The 16451-nt window shown below is 33.8% G+C and overlaps 1 protein-coding gene across 1 annotated transcript; it reads left to right on the forward strand.

The window, feature by feature from the left end:
- Positions 1-890: 890 nt before the first annotated feature.
- On the forward strand, positions 891-15959 carry LOC133173762 (protein SDA1 homolog). Its single transcript, XM_061308789.1, has 21 exons — positions 891-1032; positions 1828-1932; positions 3026-3124; positions 3314-3496; positions 3594-3659; positions 3856-3948; positions 4946-5017; positions 5156-5260; positions 5597-5669; positions 5804-5907; positions 5995-6052; positions 7557-7615; positions 8234-8310; positions 8834-8931; positions 9403-9479; positions 11375-11504; positions 13317-13399; positions 13630-13802; positions 14134-14212; positions 15311-15469; positions 15847-15959. Exons 1-21 carry the CDS (start codon positions 958-960, stop codon positions 15892-15894), a joined length of 2016 nt encoding a protein of 671 aa, XP_061164773.1. The 5' UTR covers positions 891-957; the 3' UTR covers positions 15895-15959.
- The last annotated feature ends 492 nt before the right edge of the window (positions 15960-16451 follow it).

A 16451-nucleotide genomic window follows, 5' to 3' on the forward strand; every position in this document is an offset into this window, starting at 1 on the left:
TTGAAAACAAGCAGTGTGTTTCCTAAATTTGTTTATATACACCTGCTTTTGGGGAGATAAGCTTACGTCCTCTCATGATTAACACACAGGCACTTGGGGGCTGGACCTCCCTCCCCCTCTCCATTTTTTTTCTTTTTAAATCTGGGATCAACACACCTTCTTCCGATGTTGGTAGTCTATAATATATATTCTCTACATATATCGATAATGTAACAAGTCGAAAACGATATAGATGTATATTAAAACAGCTTAAAGAGACAAAAGGGTTACATAATCGGTATCATGTAGTGCATATTAGACTACCAAAATAGGAAAAAGGTGTGTGGATCCCAGATTTAAAAAGAAAAATATGGAAAGGGGAGGGAGGGGGCAGCCCCCAAGTTACGAAATCTTGCTATCATAAGGTTATATCTGCTCAAATAAACCTTTGTTGACAGGTTCTAAGATCTCAGTTAGGAAGTATTGTCCTCGGAGGAAGGTGGGGTGTCATAGTCCTCGAATGGTCAGTGATGCATGTGAGTGTGTTATTCTCTATTGAGAAGTTGATGACTCTTTTTAATAGTTTTATACTCCCCCTCAACCCGAGGGGCAGTATTAAAACGAGCCATCAACTTCTCAATAGAGAATAGTGTGTGTGTGTGTGTGTGTGTGTGTGTGAGGGGGTGTGTGTTGGGGGGGGGGGTGAAGAGTTTTGCATAGGAGCTTTAGGTCTTTGGAATAGGTAAACCCTTACAAACATCTCACCAAGAATAAGAAGACCACAGTTCGGTCAATTTAATTAGGATGAAAGTATCATATATTTATATATTTATGCTGAAATACGGATTTTTATATTCCGATCGAACAGTTTTCGTAATTTAATTCAAAGCGTCAAAGCGTTCAGTTAACGTTGATTATTTTTTTCTTTTCACGTGGTGAATTTCTCGTACAGTGGATTAATTGTTTATTGAAGGAAAAATGAATAAACTACCAAACAACTTACCACAATTACAAAACCTAATAAAGAGAGATCCAGTTTCATACAGGGACGAGGTAACCGAATGCTTTTATGATCGTTAAAGGCACCATGGGTGCGTCGATTTACCCAAATGGACCCAAATGGAACCCAAATGGACCCAAATGGAACCAAATGGAACCCAAATGGAAACACAAATGGACCCAAATGGAAATCAAATGGACCCAAATGGAATATTAAATATACATTATCGTATTCTCAAGTTGTTACTTATTTAAAATGGTGAAAATAATGAACTTGCAAATGGAAAATATTAATTATTCATTTCTAATATTGTATTTTAAAATACGAATTATTTTTTCCTATTTGAAATAACTTTTGCATATCATTGAATACAAAATGGAAGTATTTCATATTAAAGTTTATAGATTTCATGGCCGTAGGAACCGGGGGGGGGGGGGCACGAGAGAGGCGCACTCCCCCCCTCCCCCCCCCCAATAATTTTGCCGATGTATAGAATACTATAGAAAATTAATTCGTATTTTAAAATACAATATTAGAAATTAATAATTAACATTCTCCATTTGTAAGTTCATTATTTTCATCATTTTAAATAAGTAACAACTTGATAATACGATGATATATATATTTAATATTCCATTTGGTTTCCATTTGGGTCCGTTTGATTTCCATTTGGGTCCATTTGTGTTTCCATTTGGGTTCCATTTGGTTCCATTTGGGTCCATTTGGGTAAATCGACGTGTCGGGCACCATAGATTTAATAAATGCAATAAATTCAACTGTCAACAGACCGTACTTTAGCATGCTTTTTACAGAAATGTTATTTTGTATATTCTCAATTTTGTCCTTAGTTTTTACAGCAGTATCGACATTATGAATCAAACCTTCAAATATTTCAACTGAAACCGTCAACTTACTCCAAAACACTTGAAGAACTGGTGCTATTTGTGGCTCAGGTAAAATTATTTGTTCTTTTAAAAGGTTGGGCACAGCCCACCAAACGGTCATTTTACTCCCGTTTGGTGGTCAGTCTCCCATTTCGGAAACGAAATATTCTGACCAAATGGTGGTCTTTTTTTATTCCTATTTTTATTAAAATAAAGAAAAGGTGCATTTGTGTAGACGTCAGGGATTCAATTTTAGTGCACATATTTCTTGTACAATTAACGAAGTTCGGTCGATTTTCTGTGTGAAATTTCTCTGTAGCTTCATAAAAATGATACCTATAGTAGTCCATAATGGCCGAACCTCTAGCTCAATCAATCAAAAAAAATTTTATTGCATCTAGTCGGATAAAAATTCTATTTTATCCAGTGGTTTAATTAACTCTTGAGAAGTTAACATATTTTGATGTCTCTTTACTGCACAAATTAGAATTAAAAAAAATGTTTTCAATACTGATATCAGAGTTATCCTGTCTTGATTTTATCATTAGGCCAAACAAAAAAATATGTGTGGTTCCGGTTACACCTCCAAAAAAATTAGGGTAGGTAGGTAGGGATTTTTTTTTTTTTTTAAAACAAAATAATTTTCTTAATTTTTCTAAATAATACCTATCACTGCTTTGCAAGTGGCATTTAGATGTGGTGTGATAATATACTAGTCAATATTGGTAGGGGACACCTACATGCTAGCTTGCTTTGGATTTAACACTATTAAACACTTGCACTATGTTTTGCAAGGAGGCTGTCATTGCTGAAACTAAAACTTAAACCGGAGCTGTTGATGGAAATCGGGGAAAATTCCGGAAAAAATATGAAAATTGCCAAAAAAAAGTTTAGGGTAGGGATAAAATAGGGACAGTCGGGTAACTGGAACCACATATATTTTTTTATTTGGCCTTAATATTAGTAAATGAAACACTTTTATTAAATAAGTCCCATTATTATTATTTCTTGTAACCAAATACAGGTAGGTAAGATGTTTTTCAAATAAGGCCCTATGTACCAACATTGAAGTTAATCTTGTGACGAAGGAATAATGTACACATTTAAAAATTAATGTTAAGTTGTCAGCTTTTATGGTGACATTTTTTTTCCCTTTATTAAGGTAGCAAATTGTTACCCAGAAGAAGCTGCAAAATTCCCAGAACACCTAAGAGATTTACTTAGTTGCCATGGTGATGGATTGGATAGAAGTATGAGAATGGTAGGGAATTAAAATAAGGAATATATTAAAGTATTACAAGTGTCCATTAGCAGAATATTGTGAATATCAGGAGGTTGTTCAGTTATGCTTTTTACCTCATGTAAGCTGAAAGCTCTCAAGTATAACAATTTCTGTTTTTACATTACCAAGGAACATTTAAAAGTAAATTTTATATTTTTGCAATTTCAGACTTTTTGCAAGGCTCTTATTCTCCTGAGGAATAAGAACATGTTAGAAGCAAGCAGTATGCTGGAACTATTTTTTAAACTCTTTCGGTGCCAGGATAAACTTTTGAGGAAGACACTTTACTCTTATATTGTTAATGACATTAAAAATGTGAACAAAAAACACAAAAATACCAAATTAAACTCGGTAAGAAATCATATATAGATGTTTAGTTTGATTAATTGATTTTTTTTTTTTGAATAGAAATATCTGGGTATTAATTTTTTATCTCTTCTTCTTCCAGACTCTTCAAAGTTTTATGTACACTATGATGAGGGATAACAATGCAGTAGCTGCAAAAATGTCACTGGTAGGTGATACATACTGAAATTTACTGCAAATGTGGGTTAAATACAGGGATATTAAGGAATGCCTTAAAAAACAACCATTAGACTTCCAAGTGCTACTGTTTGTCAGATCAAAATATGCTTTAAGTTATTAAGATATGAAGCTTTAGCTGAAAAAATCAAACTCAACTTAACGATTGATTTTCTAAATTGTTTCAGGATGTTATGATAGAGTTGTACAGAAGAAACATATGGAATGATGCTAAGACAGTCAATGTCATTGCCACAGGTTGTTTCTCCAAAGTTACAAAGGTACAGAAGGAGGACGGGGCACTTGTTTTTATTAAAAATTCAGTGTTACATTGTATTGTTTGGATAGTATTTATAATTAATTCTTTTATTTTTGAAGAACAGAAAAGACAGATACCACAGTTTTTTGTTTATGCATGCAGTTTACTGGTTTACAGACATTCAGTGATCTGCGTCATTACATCCTCGGAATGCCAGGGGTCCTGAGTTGTACCACATTGTAACCCCTGGCAAATTTAGGGCTTGCTTCTCTCTTTGAAAATGACCAATCAAATTAAAGCTTTCATATCGAGTTAGATAATGTAAACAGAAAGGATTCAGTTGACACCTCAATGCATTTGTTTCAAGTTGTTCATCATAGAATGGCTTAATGTGATTGGTTGAGAGATGAGAAAAACAATCAAGATTTGTAATTTTTCCAAAAGATATTGCTACAGTCAGCCCACGAGCTATTGAATGAAATTTACCAGGGGTCTAATGGCAGTGTGTTGACTCAGGATCCTTTGCATTGTGAGGATGGTGTCATTAGGCCATAATAAAAAAAATTCCTAGATTCTTATCCCCGCCCGGCCCGATTTTTAACCTCCTCCTCAAATTTTTTTATTTCTGCTTTTCTTCATCTTAATTCTGATCAGGGTTGGTATTCAACTACCATTCAACTTTCGTTTTAAATCCCGCAAATGTTGGCATGATTTTGACAGCTGACAAGATGGTAATTGCTGCAATATGTATTAAACAAGGATCATTGGTTGTGAAAGATTAGTGAAGACGTGTAGTAAGAGATATGCATATTTAAATTGACATCCACTATGACTTTTATTCAGGCATTGTAGTTAAATCTGCACCGATTGATCAACTCAACAAAAGAATCTGCACAATGGAAAAAATAAAGAATGTAAAATAAAATCCGCCCGCCCACCTCGATTTTTCAAAAAATTCGGATGAGAATCCAGGAATTTTTTATCATGGCCTTATGGTGTTTAATACTGTCTTAACACAGGTGCTGGTGGCAGCTCTACAATTTTTCTTGGGACATGAAGGTGGAGAAAAAGAGGATTCAGACAGTGAGGAGGTATGTAAAATTTGTGGATAAACATCTAATGAATTACAGGTTAGCAATCATTTGTTGAAAGAATATTACGTGAGCATAACTTGTGTGAAAATCTTACATGGGGATCTAATGATTGATGAATTATGTTGCTTTTTATAGGATGAGGCACCAAAATCTGAGAAATCTCTCCGATTATCACACAGAGTGGGCAAACACACAAAGAAGAGGCAGAAAAAGCTAGACAGAGCCCTGCAGGCATTAAAGGTTAGGCTTTATGATGTAGTATTTCTCTTCTCCTTTTTAGTGAACATATTTATTATTGAATATAAATATAACATATGAGAGGTTCAGACAAGCTTAACATTCAAAGAGATGGATAGATGTTGAATCTAAGTATACAAAATACTGGCTTCAGAAAATGTTCAGATTACAGTCCTAGGTGTAGTACTTTCAGACCATTTATATATATGCATAAAATTACTTGAGCTTTATTAGTAGTACATGTATTTCTACTACATGTATTCATAAACTGGGTATACACAATACATGTAATATACAAATGAAGACTAAAGAGATACATGTATACAATTTATGATACAGAAACACAAGAAGAAAAAGAAAACTGCTGAGGTTTTCAATAATTCAGCTCTGCATCTCATACACGATCCACAAGGTAAAATACCAGTAATTATTCCCACCTTTGATTAAAGGTATTTCAAAGATTACTAAAAGTAAATCATGAAATATGTATAAACATTTTTTAAGAATACAAAACAGAAAGTGTATGTAAATTTTTAACATGATCAGGTATGTGTGAGAAGTTGTTCAGTCAGCTGGAGAAAACAACAGAGAGGTTTGAAGTCAAGTTGATGATGATGGATTTGACGTCACGCTTGATTGGAATACATCAGGTAGGCATTTTTTTTGTGTGTCCCTTTATTTTTTTTTTTCAAATAAAGTTCAACCATTTAATACAAATTCCATCTCTTAATTTTCAGCTTTTCGTGTTGAATTTCTACCCATTTGTCCAGCGCTTCTTGCAGCCCCACCAGAGAGGTACAGTAAAACTTGTTTAGTACGAACACGGATATAGCGAATTCACGGATATAGCGAAGTTTTTCTTGGTCTCCAACAAAATTCTTAACAATTCTTTGTAAAATTTCAGGGTTATAACAATCTCTTATGTCAAATTTATGGATTTAGCGAACTGATTTTGAGTCCTGTAGAGGTTAAAAATATCATGAAATTTACATCTTTTGTAACGAATTTTCAAAGATTTCAAAATTTGATTTGTTAAACTGATTTTATTTTTGTTAAGTATTTGTATATAAAATTAAATTCATAATCAAACCTTAGTTATCTAAGGTATGTTTTGTAATAATTGCTTCCCTAATGTATGCGGTAGTAATACTAGAATTACGGATATAGTGAAATAAATTCACAGGTCCCCAGGACTTTGCTGTAACCGAGTTTTACTGTATAAAAATTTGAATTATGTGAAGTAAATATTTTGTTATAAAGGGCATGCTTGATTTAGCTTAACTTGGTGTACACCATTGTGCACCGGTATAAAAAGTGGTATTGTATGATCAAGTGCATTTTACGAGGTGCAGCATACATGGGTTAGTATATGTTTTGTATCTTGCCAATGTGTGACTGATTTTTTTTTTTAAGTGAAAAAAATATATAATACATTAAGAATTGACTAAATTATATAAAATAGTTTATCTGCCATATTGGATTCAGTGTACACCTTTCAACACATGCCCTAAGTTTGGTGTAAGAAAGTGTACACTGAGTGTTTACACCAAAAGTCTACATCCTACACATGATTAAGAAAGGTGTACACGGTGTAAAAGGTGTAAGTAAATCAGGTTCGCCCAAAATGCAGATTTTGAATAGACAATGTGTTGAGATTTGAGAATACATATGAAGTAGCATTTTCTACCTGAGTTGCTTTGTTTGATACTAGGACTAAATTGCAATAAAACATATAACTCTAATTTACAACTACATGTCATGATGTGTATTAACTGTGTAACAATCAATTCATATATAACATAGTATGGCTGAAAAGTAAATGTTAAAAAGATGAAATTACCTTTCATGCAACTGGGTTGATGAATAAATGTACATACAAAATGTATATTAATTTTTAGGAATGTTTTTAAGTTTTGTGAGTTTTAATTATTATTATGTTAATTACACAGACTTATCACAAAGGCATATTTTATAAAGCATGCTATCACTTCATGAAATATATCCCTGTGTGCAAGTCTGTTTGATTAACACACCAATAACATTTACAAAAGTAAAAAAAAACTTATATTTACATTTTAAAGCTTTAAAACCAACAAAAATACTCTCAGTATTTGAATTATTTGCTGTACTGTATATGGTTTTATTTTACATTATTCATGTCACAGTCAGTCACAGTGTCACAAGTTTAGCTGAGTATATACTTACACATGATATACACGAAAATGGCATTCAAGTCCATTTCATAGTTGGCATACTGTTAAAAAACAGAGTAATTAAATTTTATTATCTTTCTTTTCAGAAGTAACAAAAATACTTCTGTATGCCGCTCAATCCAGCCATGAACTAGTTCCACCTGATGTAAGTTTTCAAGTAATGATAACTTTCAGTTACAGTATTAAATGTTCTTAAGGTCAAGATCTAGTAAATGAAAGGTGCCTTCAGATTTCTCAAATTTGAGAAACAAGTTCTTACAAATATAGCTTGGTAAAATTAGGTGTATCGGGGCATAATTCTTAGGGAAACTCAACAAAAAAAGATACTTTACACTGTCATTTTCAATGAAAAATGAAGGAAGTCATGTATAACTATGGGAGTTTTTTCCATCTCAGAAAAAGAAAATGTATCAATATTGCCTACAGTCTCTCAGAAAACAGTTTTTCATATCTTCTTGACCTCTTCTTTAAAATGATATAAATGTGAATATAGGTATTGGGGTTAATTTTGACATGATTTCAAATTGAATTCCATGAAAATGTTTCATTTTCTAAATAATTCTATAATAGCTGTAAAATACGGGAAAAATTAAGTTTAAATCAATTATGACGTCATAATGGATCTAGCACCAAAAAGACAGTCTAAACTCATTTACCAGATCTTGACCTTAACTCTGAGAATTGTTACAATTTTTATATACTTTATCATTTGATTAATTCAACTATAAGACATTTTTTTAGGTAACATAAATTATATTTTTAGGTGATTGAAGGCTTGTTAAAAACAGTTGCAAATAACTTCATCACTGATAGAAATTCAGGAGAAGTGATGGCTGTTGGGTAAGCAGAGACTAATCTGAGTATTTAATTTCACACACTGAATTTCTGCTAGGAATAAAGATTGGATAGGGATCAATCAGAACAAAACAATACTGTAACAGTAACTGGACAAAAATTCTACTGATATTTTTATGCCCCCCTTCGAAGAAGGGAGGGCATATTGCTTTGCTGCTGTCTGTCGGTCTGTCTGTCTGTCAGTCCACCAACAGTTTTCGTTCGTTTCTTCGCAGAGGTTGCACATACAGAAATGAAATTTGGCATACAGATTTATCATAAGAATATCTAGGTCAAGTTCTGTTTTGGGTACGATCAAGCAATTTTTAACAGAGTTAGAAAAATTCCAATTATAAAATATCTAGGTCAAGTTTTGATTTGGGTACGATCAAGCAATTTTTGACAGAGTTATGCCCCTTGGACTTAGAAAAATTCCAATTATTTGGGGGGAAGCATAAGTGTTTCACAAACATCTCTTGTTGCAAAAATCTTCGTTTATACAGTACATCAGCAGGTTGTTTTATTTTAGACTAAATGCTGTAAAGGAGATATGTGCTCGATGCCCCCTTGCCATGTCTGCAGATTTACTGGGAGATTTAGTACAGTACAAATCCCACAGAGACAAAGGTAAGCAGAGAGACAAAGGTAAACAAACAAAGAGACAAAGGTAAACAAACAAAGAGACAAAGGTAAACAAACAAAGAGACAAAGGTAAACAAACAAAGAGACAAAGGTAAACAAACAAAGAGACAAAGGTAAACAAACAAAGAGACAAAGGTAAACAAACAGAGAGACAAAGGTAAAAAAACAAAGAGACAAAGGTAAACAAACAGAGACAAAGGTAAACAAACTTAAAGACAGGAAAACTGTCCATTTGATGAACTTAGAGACAAAGGTAAACTGTCCATTTGTAGAACTTAAAGACAAAGATAAACTATAATACAAGTATGTATTACATTAGATAAATTTGTAATGTAGCAAAACAAACAGGGATGATAACTCTAACTCAGTGAAGGCTATTTTTTCTTGTCAAGTTGTAGACATTTTGACTGAATTTGTTAAGGACAACTCCACCTGATCCCCTTTTCTTTTCACTAGGTGTCATGATGAGCTCAAGGGCCCTACTGCAGCTCTATAGAAAAGTGAAACCTGATCTGCTGAGTAAAAAAGACAAGGTAATTAACGTAGTAGAGTCTGCTGAAATGAAATACGTGAAGATTTTGTCTTTATTTGAGTGACCTATAGTCCATGTTGTTAGGTTAGATAAAAATGAGGGACACCTGATCACCCATTGCAGTGGTTACCTGTCTGTCCTTGTGCAGTTGTAAACTTCTGAACTAATTATGATGCTTATCACATCCACAACATTTTGATGTGTATCTCATATGGTTAAAAGCAAATTAAAAGTCATGAGTTCCATGAGTGTGGTGTTGGAGATTCAAATTTATTTCAATGAAAAGAATACTCCATTTCAAAGGGAGATAATTAGTAAAAACAGAATACTTGTATATGGTATAGTCATTTCATTTTTAAAAATTCTACTCACGAATCATGAAAGCGATCAAAATTACAAACCATAAGTCAGTTTTATATGAAGTCAATGACCATATGCATGTCGTGTAGATTTAGGAGTCAGCCAATTGGCTAGGATGTTGCCAAAACAATGAGCAAAGTTCTACAAATGAATATTTAAGAAAAAGTCTTTAAAAATCTTCTGAAGAACAGCAGTAGTGCAGTAGTGTAGATTAAAATATATTGTGATCCCTGGGGCTTGGAAGTGGCAACAAAAGTATCAAAGATTTACATAGGAATATGACAGTTCAAATAGATAAATGCTTTCAAAATTTTCTTCACAAGAATAGCAAGTGAAGGGGTATTCAAGCTGATATGCAGGTTGCACAACAGTATTAAATTTTGCTATATATTCTTACAAAAAATGCACAACTTTGAGTAGGTGGTCTTAATTTCAAACAAATTTTTGAGAGGTTTCATTTTCAGATCTCGTAAAATAATTCTTTATAAAGATTTTAGTACCAAAAAAAACATCACCATCCAGCAAGGCACACAAGTTTGTTTCGGTCAAGCAGGTGCTTGAAAATCAAGTTCAGGACTTAATCACTCCCCACTCAAATACAGTATGTAGAAAAAATCGGCATGCCCTAAATTTTAATGAATCTGGTCAATACAGGAATTTTACATATAGTTTTTCATCTCATAAAAAAATTTAGTTCCAATCTCGTGCAAAAATTCCCGAATCGGGAGGGGAGATTCAGGAATTGTTATGGGTCAGCCATGTTTTGATGTGAACCTCAACTGAAATACTGTTATGACACCTACAAGCCCTTAGGATACTCATATAAAGTGGCTTTAAGATTGTTCTAAACATGGCTCCTGAGGCAAGGTTGGGCTACATTAGGAGGTCAAAGTTTTACATTTGAATATTTTTAGTTTTTATCAAAGACATCAAGGCTGGGATCTGTAAATTTTGTTTTGAATTCTTTATGAGAGATCAAAAACAAGTGGGTTAGAGGTTAGAATCAAAAAGGGATTTTGTTAATTTTTCAGGGAAAGAAATTTATCCCAGAGGAGCATTGTAACACTATACCTCTTGTTATACTAATTGTTCAAAGCAGACTTTGATTATAGATAAATAGAAAATGGCTACTTATATTGTCATTGGTTAGTAATGAGTGATATTCATCTTACTTAAGGAGCTGATTTGAATTACTCTGTACAAGTATGTGATGTAATACTGGTATTATTTCCATTGTTATTTTTAAAATTATTGGTGTACGGCAAATTATTTTGATGACAGTAACAGTTAGCTGATTTGAATTTAAAAAAAAAAATTATAGTAGCTACCAGCTATAAATATGTATATCTGATAACACTAAACATACATGTAAGGATAAACTTCAGAATTGCATGGGTATTTAGGTAACTCTGAGCCAGTGAGATTCATCAAAAATACTGAATTAGTCCTTTGTGTATTGGAACATTTGTAAGGAAAAGAAAATAAACAACAGTACATGTGTATCATACTGATTTTTAACAAAAAATCCTATACCAGGGAAAACCAACAGAGGCCATGGCTGAGGCAGAACCTCTGGTGTATGGAGGAAATCTAGCTAAAGATTTTATCCCTGGGGCAGAAATTCTACCAGAAGAGGAAGAACCAAAAGAGGAGTCAGAGGAAAAAGGTAGAGAGAGAGAGAATACTTATATTTTCACAGGGAAAAAAATCTGTGAAAAAAAAATAGTTTAGACAACTATGCACTGTGGGAACTCTCCTTACATCCACATTCAGTTAAATTGCCTCCAGCTTTCATTATGTTAAATGATGTGAAATATATTTACAGGTAGATATATCTGTCAACATAATTATATGGTCATCCATTAGATTGAAAACGATTCTTGTTTAAATGGTTTTTCTTAGATTTATTCTAACTTCTTCCAAGAGATTTCAGCCGTCACGGTAGCTCAGTCGGTAGAGCGCTCACTCCATGATCAGAAGGTTGTGTGTTCCAATCACGGCCGCGACTGACAATAGGTCGATAAAATTAGGTAGAAACTGTTCCTTCTCCAAGCACTCAGCACTTTGAAATGAAAGTTGCGGGTTATTCAGATGAGACCTTAAAAACCAAGGCCCCGTGTCACGGTAGGCGTTGGCACGATAAAGAACCCTCGCTGCTCAATGGCCCTGAGTGCCGAGTAAAGGTCTAAATTTGAAGCCTTTCACCGGTATGTGGTGATGTCTCTATATGAGTTAAAAATTCTCGATCAGGATGTAAAGCAACATACAATCAATTAGTCCAAGAGATTTCTCCTTAATATTGCATTATAACATTCATAGTAAATTTCATTCATACAAAAGGGTTTTACTAAAACTTCACAGTTCTAATGAAAATGAACTCCAATAGAGATATTTCATCGAGTCTTTCGAAGTCTGAAAAGTTTATTATTCACTTTAAGTATTGGTATTCTTTTTAGCTCACCTGAGCCAAAGGCTCAAGTTAGCTTTTCTGATCAGAATTTGTCTGTTGTCTGTCGGCGGTGGCAGCGTTGTTGTAAACTTTTCACATTTTCATCTTCTTTTCCAGAAATACTGGGCCAATTTCAACCAAACTTGGCACAGAGTATCCTTGGGTGAAGGGGACTCAATTTTTTTCAAATGAAGGGCCATGCCCTCCTCCAAGGGGAGATAATTATGAAATAGCGAAAAATTAATTGCATCATTGAAAAAACTTCTTCTCAAGAACCAATAGGCTGGGAAAGATGAAACTCTTGTGGAATCTTTGTCAGGTAGTGTAGATTCAAGTTTGTCCAAATCATGACCCCTGGGGGTAGGGTGAGGCCACAATGGACGATCAAAGTTTTACATAGAATATATAGGAAAAATCTTAAAAAATCTTCTTCTCAAGAACAGCAAAGCTATGATTGGTCATATTTATATGGAAGCATCCTCAGGTGGTGTAGATTCAAGTTTGTTCAAATCATGACCCCCAGGGGTAGGGTGGTGCCACAATGGATGATCAAAGTTTTACATAGGAATATATAGGAAAAATCTTTAAAAATCTTCTTCTCAAGAACAGCAAAGCAATGATTGGTCATATTTATATGAAAGCATCCTCAGATGGTGTAGATTCATTTTTATTTGGATCATTTTTTATATGAAAGTATCCTCATGTGGTGTAAAATCTTCTTAAGAACAGCAAAGCTATGATTGGTCATATTTATATGGAAGTATCCTCAGGTGGTGTAGATGCAAGTTTGTTCAAATCATGACCCCGGGGGGTAGGGTGGGGCCACAATGGACGATAAAAGTTTTATGCATTTAAGCTTTTCAATACTTAACTGATTTTTGCTTTTTTCCTAGCCACAGTGGTCAGGCGAGTAATGTGGCCCCTGGGCCTCTTGTTCTTCTTATACCTCTAAAGCCCGTTAATCACTAGACTTTATTAAGATTTTAATGAGTAGCTTAAAGGAATATCTTTTCTATGTATTTTTTTCAGATGATTGGGAGTCCTGCAGTGATGAGTCAGAGAGTGAGGGGGAATGGATAGATGTTCATCATTCATCAGATGAGGAAACACAGGTGGACTTACCAATTCTTTTATGATGTCATGTTTCTAGAGTATCTGAACATGAATTTAAGAATAATTCTGAATATTCCTAAATTCTAGTGAGCAAGGATATTGCTTTATCCTTGAAGGCATAATTCTGTTGTACCAATATCAAAGCTTGATTAAAAGGACTGGGAAAGGGTGGGGTACCTGTTCGTGATTTGACTGAGTACCAGCTGATAAATTGTACAACATTTTGCAGGAAGAAGAGCCTCAGATAAGTAAAGAGGAAAAATTAAAGAAGGCACAGAGCGTGTCTAGTAGTCGCATCCTTACAACAGCTGAATTTGAGAGGATTCAGAAGAGGCAGGCCTTGAAGGAGGTAGAGGGAAGACGGGGAAAAAGAAAGCGGGAGGAAGAAGATGATAATGAAGGGTAAGAGAAAACGGGGGTAGCAGAATTTTTTTGCACTTAACTGTTTTAAAAAAAGGGAAAGATTTTTTCCTTTCATTTTTACACCGTGCTTCATTGGAGAAATATGTTTTAATGACAATTATTTTCTATTAATGTCAAGATGTACCTCTGTTTATGTAGTATGTTAATGATGGATCTAACTTAGACTGTAGAATTTTTTTTAAAATGCTTGATTATAAGAATTTCTTCTGCCAATTTAAAACCATTGTTGCTATTTTTAAAGGCATCTTGACAAACATTAACCACTGTATGATAAATGTTTTCACTGAGCAGAACTTTGTCTTTCTTTCAGTTCGTTAACTTTATCTACAATAGAAAATATCCATAAGAAGAGAGCTCATGACAAAGAAAGCAGATTATCAACAGTTATAGTAAGTTATAGGAATAGCAATAACTCCCACTTAGAGAGAGGATTGTAATAGCTCCCACACGTAGAGTGAAAAGTAATAACTCCCACTTACAGAGAGTATAGTTATAACTCCCACTGATAGAGAGTGTAGCAATAACTCCTACTTATAGAGAGTATGGTAATAACTTTCAGTAGCATAAGTTCATTTGTTAACAGTTGCATTCATAGAATCGTTAACTTTCTATAATATTTTCAAGATAATTAGGGCCCCACTCTGCGGGCGCCCTATAGTGATCAGTCTGTCCGTCCGTCCGTCCGTCCATCCGCCCTTCCGTCCATCTGTCCATCTGAGATCTCTTGTCCGGAGCATATCTTCTCTCTCCTTGTCCCAATCTGGCTCATACTTCACCCACAGAGTGCCTTTGGGTAAAGGGTGTGCAGTGACTTTGAACCATGTTTCTAGGTCTAAGGTTAAGGTCATAGCAGAATCATATGAAAAATCCTTGTCCGGAGCATATCTTCTCTCCCCTTGGTCCAATGTGGCTCATACTTCATTCACAGAGTGCCACTGGTCAATGGATGTGCAGTGATTTTGAACGAAGTTTCTAGGTCAAGGGTCAAGGTCAAAAATAGCCTCTCTGTTTAGAATCTTTGTTCGGTGCATAATCTCTATCCCTTAAGTCCAGTCAGCCTCAAACTTTCCCATCTGACTTAGGGTACGGAACATTTGTGATTTTCCTTCCATATTTTGATAGAGGATATGCAACAATTTTCATAGAGAATATGCAACATTCGTGATTTTTTTGCCGGTTTTTGATAGAGGGTATGGAGCACTCGTGATTTTCGTGCCATTTTTTATTATAACAAGGATGACATAGAAGCCCTTTAGACTCAAACAACACATCCCTTAATAGTACACAAATGTTCCTCTTCAAAATAAACCCTTTTCACTATCTTACATTTTCATGTTCTTTGCTGAAAGCGGGGCCCTTTGAGATGGCCACCATCTCAGTGATATCTAGTTAAATTTGTGTGAGAATTTTTCACTTCTGACTTGCTTTTTAATAATATTTTACAGCTGAGAAAACATAACAATTTTTTATTCCTAATTTTTAAACAGGCTGGAAGAGAAGGAAGGGAAAAGTTTGGAAAAAATCATGAAAAAATGAATCCTCATGCGAGTACGACCAACAAAAACAAGAAAAAGAATAAAGCATTTATGATGATTAAACACAAAGTACAGAAGAAAAAGGTCAAAAGATCTTTCCGTGATAAACAGGTGGGTAATTGTGCTCACTTAGGTAAAACCAATAAACTGTTAACTTCTTACATCTGGCACTGTATTCTATTTAGTGCCATAGGTGGAAAGCAGCTTTCATTAAAAGCGGAAAGCAAAATATGCTTTACTTTGTTTTATTTTTCTCTTGAAAAATAAAAAAATGGGGCTTTTTTGGTACAAAAGAAGAGAAATCATCTCTTAAAAACCATATGATAAAGAAATGATAATTACAAAGTATTAATAAGTTTTCTCTCTTGTGGTGCATAACAGATTAATATACTCTAGTGTAAATATATTAACTTGGAGTAGTGGATATACTGTATGAGGTAATTGATTTATCAACTATATTGTGTATGTAAGAACTTTTTTCATTACAGATTGCATTACGGAATTCTTTACTAAAGAGACAGAAAACAAAAAGATAGAGTCTTATTCTGTTGTTATTTATATAAAGATTTGTTACCGTAAATAAACTGTTTAAGCATTTACATTTGGTATTTGTCTATTTAATTGTGTACTGACGGGCAGTATAATGTTATGCCATTCTGTCCCACTCGTGAAATAAATTCCATATCCAACTACAAAACATTGAATATCCTCTATATATTTTATAATTATGACAGATATGCACATGTGTAAATGTATTTTATTTACTTATATTAGAAAATAGTTTCTTCTGAATTGAAATGCCAAATGCAAATCGTAAATAAAGGATATTCAATGTTTTGTTGTTGGATACAAAAGTTATTTCATGAGTGGGTAATGATATTATGATATCAATGTTGAAAGTTCATATCTCATAAATGAAAATTCCAAATTCATCTTCTTGAAATTACAAAATAATGAATTTTCTGTTTATTTCTTTTTCTTTGATTTTCCCAGTGTGGCAGTGGCAGGAACTCTCCAAGATATTATAATGAAACTTAATGCACTGATACATTATTTGATGAGAATTTATCAACTATGTGTTTGTTTTTTTTTA

This window comes from Saccostrea echinata, unplaced genomic scaffold (genome assembly GCF_033153115.1).
Source record: "Saccostrea echinata isolate AGI-Se365-2 ecotype Australia unplaced genomic scaffold, CSIRO_AGI_Sech_v1 ptg000056l, whole genome shotgun sequence".
Taxonomy (NCBI): domain Eukaryota; kingdom Metazoa; phylum Mollusca; class Bivalvia; order Ostreida; family Ostreidae; genus Saccostrea; species Saccostrea echinata.